The sequence below is a fragment of the Petaurus breviceps genome, unplaced genomic scaffold, assembly GCF_028583685.1.
Source record: "Petaurus breviceps papuanus isolate PSGF00001 unplaced genomic scaffold, PetGlider_PUasm1.0 188, whole genome shotgun sequence".
Taxonomy (NCBI): Eukaryota; Metazoa; Chordata; class Mammalia; order Diprotodontia; family Petauridae; genus Petaurus; species Petaurus breviceps.
The window spans coordinates 36,714,046-36,722,584 of record NW_027185804.1 but is presented as its reverse complement, the minus strand read 5'-3'; the positions used below and the strand labels follow the sequence as shown (position 1 = coordinate 36,722,584).

Genomic DNA, 8,539 nt, shown 5'->3' with positions numbered 1-8,539 from the left:
GGGAGAAAAGAATCTAAGGATTCAAAGTGGGGCACGTGGGAGAAAGGTTTTGTACATGGTTTTAATTTTTTAAGAGATGTTGCTTTTCCCATTAGCACCATGAATTCTGAGCTCAGCTTGGAAACAGTGGGGTAAGGTCCTCCTCTCTGGTCAGCACTCCAGTCCCAGCTTTCTGGATCTCTACCCTTGTCCCTTCCTCTTCCTTCTAAGCCCCAGAGAATCCTGCCCCCAAACTGCAGCTAAACTAATAGAGAGGGAGCTTTTATATATTAAAAACAAAAGGCTTTTATTGGAAAAAAAAAAAGACTTTATTTTTCTTTTTTTTAATAAAGGTGATGGCTTGAACAAGGGGCTAGGCTGAAATCGGAGCTCACATCACTGGGGTGAGGAGCCAGGGCAGGGAGTTGAGGGCTTGGTCCCTCCCTCCCTGCCCCAAGCCCTCCAGCCCTTCATGCCAGGGCTCCGGGGCAGGGCTAGGAATGATGGAGGGAAAGTGGGAAGGAGGGCTTCGTGATTGATAAAGCTAATGATAAGAAACAAGGCACCTGGTGTGGAATAAGTTCTGGGGAGGGGGGGGCTGAGAAGGGGAAGGGGAATGGTGGAGGGAGGAAAGGGACAGGGCATCTGGGAGTCACCCTTGTCAGGTGATGCTTTAGGGTCTAGTCCTTCCCCTTCCCTTTCTTGGCTGTGAAAAGAAACCAGACTGGGGTTAGTGGAGAGAAGGAATGGTGGGGGGATCTGCCCCTCCTCCTCCAGCTCTAGCCTTGCATCCCCCCCCTTCATTCCCTACCTCTGCCACCTCCCTCTTCCCCAGGAGAATGGATCTGTCCAACAGCAGCCTTCTTGGGGGCACAGGTCCTTCCGGGGGGAAGGACTAATTCAGGCAGGGCATCTCCACCCACACTCCAGGTGATGAGGTTCTGACTTGGGGGACACCACCTGCCGGCCCAGGGTCTCCCCGCTAGACCTGAAGGGGAAGGTGGAGCTGTCCAGATACTGACCTCTGATCTTGGCTTTGGCCTTGAGGGTGCAGGGCTTGGTCACTCGGATGGCCTCCTGGCACTGGGCATTGTAGAGAGCCTTCTTCAAGGTCCCCTGGCGCGTCTTGGTGCCGGTGCTGCTGTCACACGCGCCCCAGCTCTCAAACTTGTATTTGCAGTCAGCTAGAGAAGGTTGAAGGCAGAAGGAGGGCCAGTGCTGGCCGGGGCATGCTGCCTATTCGCTTCCCTGCCCTCAGCCCCCGCACCGCCCCCCCCCCCCCGTCCCTCTGCACTCTGCAGCCCTGGTGTGTGTGTGGGGGGGCTCTCCTCACCTCCAAACTCCTTTTTCCAGTTGCAGGGGACCTTACACTTGAGGCGCCGTGTCTCGCCCCCGCAGCTGCCCTCCCGGAAGCCGATGCCACAGTCTTTGCTGCTGGGGGTGCAGGGACCCCAGTTCCACTGCTCACACTCGGAGCTGCCTTTCTTCCCCTTGTCTGTAACAAGGGCCCGAGGCGGGCTGGCATCAGCTCCCCGGGCCCCAGGGAAGGCTGAGCCCCCCCTCCCCATGGCCCTTGGCCCCATCACCTTTCTTGTTCTTTGCAGCCTCCGAGGGGAGGGCCAGCAGGGCCATGAGGGTGAGCACAAGGAAGCTTCGGAGCTGCATCCTGGGGTGGGGCGGAGAGGCCGGCGCTCAGCGCGACCGATGCCCGGACCCCGGCCCGGCCGCCCCCTCCCCCCCAGGGCGCTCCCCTCTTCTCCCGAGCCGGGCCCGGCCGGCCAAGGGTGCGGGACCCCCAGCGGCCGGGCCGGGCTCTCGCCTTCCCCTGCCCCGCGGGGCCCCCTCCCGGAGCCCCCGCTCGCTCACTCGACCCCGGCCCCGGCGCTGCTCCCCGATCGTCGCTCGCCGCCTGCTCTGGGCTCCGCTCCGTCCGCGGCCGCAGCTGCCTCCCGCGCCCCGGCCCGTCCCGCAGCCCCGCTCAGGCTCCTCCCGCCCCGGCCCCTTTTGTCTCCAGAACCGGTCTGAGCCGGTCACATGGGCCCCCGCCCCCTCCCCACTAAGGGGAGGGACTCGGGTCCGCCCCGACCCTCCCCGAGGGGCCAGCCCCCGCCTCCGCCCCTCCAGGGGCCGGCCGGGCCGAGGACGCCCCCAAACGCGGGGGAGCCCGGGCCGCCCGCACTCTGGGAGAAACTGAGGGCGCAGCCCCGAGCAAGCACGTGTGCTCCCTGGGGTGTCCGGAGCCCCGAGGGCCTCGATCTCCTCCTTTGTGGCCCCCTGCCCCAAGTGGCTGCAGTCAGCCTGAGCTTGTCCTCCCTCAGCTGGCTGAGGGGGTGCCCGGGGTCCCCCCCCCCACCAGGGCCGCCCCGGAGTTCGCTGCTCCTGTCCCACCCTCAGTGACCTGGCACAAACTCCAAGCGGGGGGCACGGAGGGTGGGAAGCCCACCTCCGGCGTGGCTCCTTCCTCCGCTGCACAGTGGAGCCCCCTCCCCCCAAGAATAAGGTCAGAAGGCAGGCGGGGGGGGGGGGGGGCGCTTGCGAGGTTCAGTTTGGATTGTGCGCTTTGGGGGGACAGCAACAATGCATTTATCAAGGACAAGAGGGCCCCAGAATTCCAATGACCAGGTCAAAGCTGGAAGGGACCCCAGAGATCATTTAATCCACCCCCCTAAATTTAGACCAAAAGATGGAGGTTCAGGGAGGAGAGGGTGACTGAACCAAGGTCGCAATTATGGAAGAATCAGGATTTGAATTCAGTTCTCTGGCTTGGCTGTGTCTCCTCTTTACAGCTGAAGGGTGGTCAGGAGAACCTAACCCTTGTCTAAACACTCCCAAGGTACAGAAGGAAAGACTGCCTGCCTCTTCTGAAGCTGACGGAGTAAGGGTTCCCAGCCCTGAGGAGTGGGATGGGGCCCAGCCCTGCCCTTCAGACACAGCACACGGCTCTGGCACTCTCCTTTCCACTGCCCAGCCTCTCCCGGCAGAGAAGCTTGACCCCACTGCCCTCACCCCTCCCACTGCCCTGTGACTTGGAGTCTGCATTCAGCAGGAGCGGCCCAGGCCTCCATGAACCCCCAGGACAAACCAGTTAGGAAAAAAACATCCATTTTACTGAGTCACACCCAGCTGGGCTGTAAACATGACACCGTGACAAGCTTCCCTGGGTACCCTCCCCCACCCCCCATGTGCACCTCGGGCAGGGGCTGCCCCGTCTGCGATGAAATGGGTTGGCGTGCGAAAGGCAATGGGGGGGTGGGGTGGGGGGCCAGGCTCCACCAGGAAGGTGAAGGGGGCAGGATGGCTTGGGATCCAGAGGGGACGAGAACCCAGAGGCCAGCAGCATTGAACCCCCTCCCCTCTCCATCTGCCTCTCTCCCCTGCCCTCCTAGGCCTTTTCTGGACCCCTTCTCCCCTCATGGCTTCTAGAAGGCTGACCCTCCCTGGCCTCCTGCTCCCATCTATTCAGGCCCAGGCTCACCTCCCCCCAAGTCGGCCTCTCCCCTGCCCTAGGATCTCCCTCCTTCCATCCTAGGAACTTCTCACTAAGGCAGCGGAAGATGGTGTTTGGCCTCCTGGGGACAGTGGCTGGGATGTGGGCAGTCTTGACTAGTCTTGGCTGCTGCGGGCAGGGTCACTGGCTCTCCTGGCTGGGCAATGCCCATCCCTCAGGAAACTGCTTTCCCTCAACCCTCCTGGTCAGGGCTGGAGGCCTGGGCCTCCAGGATCGAGATGGGGCTCAAAAGCCAGGCAAGAGGAGCATGCAGAGGATGGGGGCAGGGATGGGCTGTAGCCCCAGGATCTCTGGGTGCCTCCCTCAAGTCTTGCAGGCCCCAGGTCAGCCATGGGGCTCCTTCCCCAGGCGGGGTCCCCCCACGGTTTGCTGTCCGCCTGGCCCAGTGGAATGTAGCAGTGTGAACAAGTGAGGCCAAGGGCTTGGGCCTCTCCCCCCATCCTGGCCCTGGAGAAGGGGAAGACCCGGCCCCGCCGGCTTGCTTCCTGGGGTCCCTGGGCTACACAGCTGTCTCCTGATCCTCCCTCTGGATCATCTGGTAGTGCTGACGGTTTTCTAGATAGGCGGCCAGCTCAGTGTCCTGGGCCTTCTCAGCCCGCTGCCTCGGTGTATCACCCTGGGAAGGCATTAACTCCTAGAACTCCTCCGCCCCCAGCTTCTTCCCAAAGGCTCACGTGGTCCCACCCAGGCCTGGGCTGGGGGAAGCAGGTCCCCCTTCTCCTGCCCACTCAGGAGCACCAGCCCAGCCCCACGCCCTCTTGGTCAGGCCTCCCCATCCTGGGCACCTGCAGGTCAGTCTTCATAAGTGAGGCTCCCGCCTCCACAATGTAGTGGCAGATGGTGCGTTGGCGCAGGGCTGCAGCCTGATGGAGGGACGTCTCTCCACTGCAAGGGGAGGAGCTCGGTGGGATCCAGGATGAGGCAAGGGCCCCACCCCCAAGCCCCATGGGCACTCCTGCCCTCACCTCCCTACCTCCCCCCTGAGGAGTGAGCTGCTTGGTGAGGGGCAGGGGCCTGGCAGGGCTGAGTGCCCAAATACTCACTTCTCTTCTACGGCATCAATGATTTCTGTCGGGGCTAGAACGTGAGGGAAGGGAGGAAAGGGAAGGTCAGAGACACTCCCTGGGCCAAAAGTGGATGTAAAGGAAAAAGGCAAGCCCACCCCGAGGGGCACAGGAGTTAAGGGTACCTAGTCTGAACTGATTTACAGAGAAGCAGGCTGAGCCACAGAGGGGAGTCACCTGCCTATGGCCTGAGGGTGCAAGGGGGGGAGGCCTCCTGAGTCAATCCAGGGGCTTTTTCCCGCCCCTGGCAGGCAGGGTCTGGGACCGCTCCCTGGGCTCTCACCATGGTCCAGGATATAGCGGACGATCTCCTTGCTCCCAGCTCTGACCGCGTGGTGCAGGAGGGTTCGGCCTCTCTCATCCCGGTGCATGAGGTCTCCCCCTGCTCGGTGGAGCTCCTGGAACTGAGGGGACAGGAGGCCGGAGACTGGGGAGCCGGGCTTCCTGGCTCCTTTCTCCCTCTAACTCTCCCTGAAGGGACCAGTGACCTGTCCCTGGGCTACCCTCCTCCCTCCCCAGTCAGTCGTCCCAGAGTCTGGGGCCCCCTGGGGCCCCGGTCCGGGCCCAGCCCAGAGCACACCTGAGAGGGAGGAGCCTCCTCCTGGTTCCATCCCGTGGTGGCCACAGTTTGGAATGGGAAGGAGAGCCCGTTCCTGCTGGGGGAGGGGCAATACCTTACAGAAATCATTGCTCTCGGCAGCCTCTATCAAGCCTTCACCTAGTGGGCAAAAGCTTTGGGTCACAGGCAGGCCGGGGGGGGCTCGGGAGGCGGCCTGTGCTGCAGGATCTTTCTCCAGCGCACCCCCAGCTCCTGTCCACCCTTGCATTTACTCCCTTTCTCCTCAGGCTGCACAGGTCTGGCATGGCCTCGCCCCTCCCGTTAAAATTCAAGCTTGCTGGGGAGGGATGGGGGCACTCTGCTACCGAGAAAGGCTTCATACTTGTCCATGGATTTGAGGGGATCTAGGGGAAGGATGGGCTGGGCCAGGAGAGGGGAGGGACCATACCCACTGGGCCTTAGAGACTTAAAAGAGCTTCCCATCCTCCACCCTCTGCCAGCTTCACCAACTCAGGCCTCTGGCTCTCCAGCTAGAGGGGGTCCCCCAGAGTCCACACTGAAGACAAGGCTGCTCACCTTTTGGGGGCATGGCGTCCCCTTGGTCTGGCCTGGGGAGACACGATGAGGCTGTCATTTGGGGCTGGGCTTACTCCCCCCACCCCACAAGGGCCCCCCTTCTCTGCATGCCTAGGAACTCTGTGGACAAGGTGAGGGTGCACACCTGGGCCTGGGGGATGGGGGTGGTGGAGAGGTGGGGCCAGGGCTTTGTGGGGCCTCAAGGGCAGGCCTGGCAGGGGTGCCCAGCAGTTCTGGGTCCAGCACATAGAGCTCATCCTGCGCAATCTCGGTCACATAGTTGAGATGTTCCTGTAAGGAAGTCTCTAGTCAGGCCCAGGCCCTCTCTCACTAGTGACGCCCTGGCACCCACCCTCATGGGGCCCTGGGGAAGGCAGGGACAACAGTATTCTGCCTGCACCCCTCCTGTGGACTTAAGAGATTTGATGATATATTTATTATGAAATAGCACCTATATAAATTGTGTGTATGTATACAGACACACACACACACACACACACACACACCCCTCACTCAATAAATGTTTACTGACTGACTGAGCCTTCTTAATACTGTATTAATGACTATTTTCCTTGACTCATCCCCATAAGGGGGCCACTAGATGGCACCATAGTGCACAGACCACCAGGGCCTGGAGTCAGGAAGATTCATGTCCCTGAGTCTGAATCTGGTCTCAGACACTTAGAAGCTGTTTGACCCTGGGCAAGTCACTTCACCCGTTTGCCTCAGTTTCCTCATCTGTCAAATGAGCTGTAGAAGGAAATGGCAAAGCACTCCAGTGTCTTTGCCAAGAAAACCCCAAATGGGGTTGTGAAGAGTTGGTGACAAGGGAAAGGACTGAAGCACAACCCCAATGATTCCCCAAATAAACAGAGCTCCCTGAAGGCAGGGTCTGTGTCTCCCCCACAGCTCTGCTTAACAAATACCTGGGGGTTTCTGAATCTCCTCTCTCGTCCTGGTCAGGTTTCCAATGGTTAGTGGAGCTTTCCCCAATTATCCCTCCAGATCCCATCCCTGCTGGCACCTCGGCCTCCCCCATCCAGGCCTAGTCATTGGTACCTGAACAAGGATCCTCTGGCCACCAGCCTTAGTGAGGCAGAGGGTGAGGGGTCTGGAGCCACAGGCCTGCCCTTCATTTCTCCGTTTCCTTCCAGCGTAGGCTTGCCCTGGGCTGGCCCCAGGCTCTCCCTCCTTCCAGCCTTCACTCTCCCTGGGCAGACCTTCAGGGCTGCCACCCCCTCCACCACCAGCCCCTCTTCAGCCTGGCTGCAGACTCAGCCCTTCCTGCTTTATGTCCTAGCCCAGCTGGCCTACAAGCTGTTTCCTGACTCCAATCCTTTGCCCAGGCTGTCCCAGGCCTAGGGGGTTGGAATGCACTCCCTCAGTCCCCCAGCCCACTCCCTTTAAAACTCAGCTCAGAGAAAGACTTCTGTGGGAAGACAGCTTCCCTCATGCTCTCTGCCTTCCCCAAACCCACTCCTGATGGCATTTCCTTCTCTCTACTTGCAAAAGCCATGCTCTTCAAAGGCAGGGCCGGGTTCCTGTTTGTCTTTGCTGGGCCAGGGGCCTCCAACACCAGAGGTGCTGACCATCTCCATTCCTCATCCTCCACATGAGGCCCACTGATTTTCCAGGGTCCCCACGTTTCACTCCCCCATTCCAAATGAGATCCCTTCCTGCCCTCTGGCTGGCCTGTTCTCCCCAAGGCTCATCAGAAGCCAGCAGAGAAGGCCTTCCTCTCAGAGTGAACCTTCCGTACGTGGGGCCTTTAGTCCTCTCACATCTCCCCTTCCTGGGGACTCCTTGCCCTCAACGGCCTGCCACTTGCTCCCCTGACTACAACGAAGACCCAAGACTACAGACTCTGCATAGCCCTGTAGAAGGAGAGGAGGAAAGAGCCAGAGCCAGAGGGACAGAAAGCACATGGGCCGGGGGGTGTCCAAGCCACCACACTCTCTCGGGCATGATCCTGTGGCTGAGTGGGGAGCTCAGGCAGGATGGGAAAGAGGGAGGGAGGCTGCCCAGGGGCCCTTCTTTGTACTTGCCTGGGCTCGATCTATCCTGTAGAATCGATTGGCTGTAGTAGCTGTGGGAGAGAAAAGGCATGAGGAGCTCTAGGGGATGCCTGAGCTCCCCTGCCCAGGAAGGGGCCCCGCCCTCCTGGGCATTGCCAGGACAAAGCCCCGCCTGCGCCACTCCTGGGCAGGAACTCACCATCCAAGAAACACCAATTGGGCGACAGCTTCTGGCCTGATGCAGCCTTGGCTCCTGCTCCATTGGGTTCCTGCTTGGGAAGAAGGGAAGGTGAGGGGCTGGGCCCACAGCCTGGCCATGAAGGAAAGGCTGGGACAGGGAGTGCGGCATGGGCAAACCCTCCTCACCCCTTGCTGCAGCCTCTCGATGTGGGTCCGGCAGAGCTCCAGGTCACTGTCCCCTGGCACCACCACAGTGCCCAGTGGCACGGCTGTGGAGACAACAGAGCGTCTGTCAGTCCTGGGGCTGGGCCCGGGGATGGGGCCCCCACCACCCTTTGCTCCCATCTGGGCTCACGCACAGGCCTCCTTGAGCTGCTCTTTGTCGTAGTGCAAGGCCTCATAGTCGTGCATGCTGACCCGGCGTAGCTGGATCCGCAGCTGCTCGGGGACAGGCTGCTGGCTGAGACACAAGGGGCCAGAGGGAGAGCCATCAGGGCGGGCGAGTGGTCAGGGAGCCCCGGCCGGCAGGGGGAGGGCCAGAGGGAGAGCCATCAGGGGCAGGCAAGTGGTCAGGGAGCCCTGGCTGGCAGGGGGAGGGCCAGAGGGAGAGCCATCAGGGGTCAGGGAGCACTGGCCAGGGGCTGAGTGTGGCAGGGGG

General features: G+C 61.1%; 2 protein-coding genes across 5 annotated transcripts in view; both read right to left on the bottom strand.

The window, feature by feature from the left end:
- Nucleotides 1-284: 284 nt before the first annotated feature.
- MDK (midkine) lies at nucleotides 285-2,001 on the bottom strand. Its single transcript, XM_069091524.1, has 5 exons — nucleotides 1,846-2,001; nucleotides 1,566-1,645; nucleotides 1,313-1,474; nucleotides 1,002-1,163; nucleotides 285-685 (listed from the first exon to the last, which is right to left on the bottom strand). The coding sequence occupies exons 2-5, from the start codon at nucleotides 1,642-1,644 to the stop codon at nucleotides 660-662; spliced, it is 429 nt and encodes a 142-aa protein (XP_068947625.1). The 5' UTR covers nucleotide 1,645; nucleotides 1,846-2,001; the 3' UTR covers nucleotides 285-659.
- Nucleotides 2,002-3,064: 1,063 nt separating this feature from the next.
- Nucleotides 3,065-8,539, bottom strand: part of DGKZ (diacylglycerol kinase zeta) — a 63,489-nt gene continuing 58,014 nt past the window's right edge. For all 4 annotated transcript variants that reach the window (XM_069091520.1, XM_069091518.1, XM_069091521.1 and 1 more), the window contains 11 exons: nucleotides 8,241-8,341; nucleotides 8,068-8,150; nucleotides 7,901-7,970; nucleotides 7,732-7,772; nucleotides 5,832-5,977; nucleotides 5,687-5,718; nucleotides 5,226-5,269; nucleotides 4,835-4,955; nucleotides 4,531-4,564; nucleotides 4,273-4,372; nucleotides 3,065-4,103 (listed from right to left, as the gene is read on the bottom strand). In XM_069091520.1, coding sequence (XP_068947621.1) covers nucleotides 3,987-4,103; nucleotides 4,273-4,372; nucleotides 4,531-4,564; nucleotides 4,835-4,955; nucleotides 5,226-5,269; nucleotides 5,687-5,718; nucleotides 5,832-5,977; nucleotides 7,732-7,772; nucleotides 7,901-7,970; nucleotides 8,068-8,150; nucleotides 8,241-8,341 — 889 coding nt within the window. In that variant the 3' untranslated portion in view covers nucleotides 3,065-3,986. The remainder of the gene's footprint in view (nucleotides 4,104-4,272; nucleotides 4,373-4,530; nucleotides 4,565-4,834; nucleotides 4,956-5,225; nucleotides 5,270-5,686; nucleotides 5,719-5,831; nucleotides 5,978-7,731; nucleotides 7,773-7,900; nucleotides 7,971-8,067; nucleotides 8,151-8,240; nucleotides 8,342-8,539) is intronic.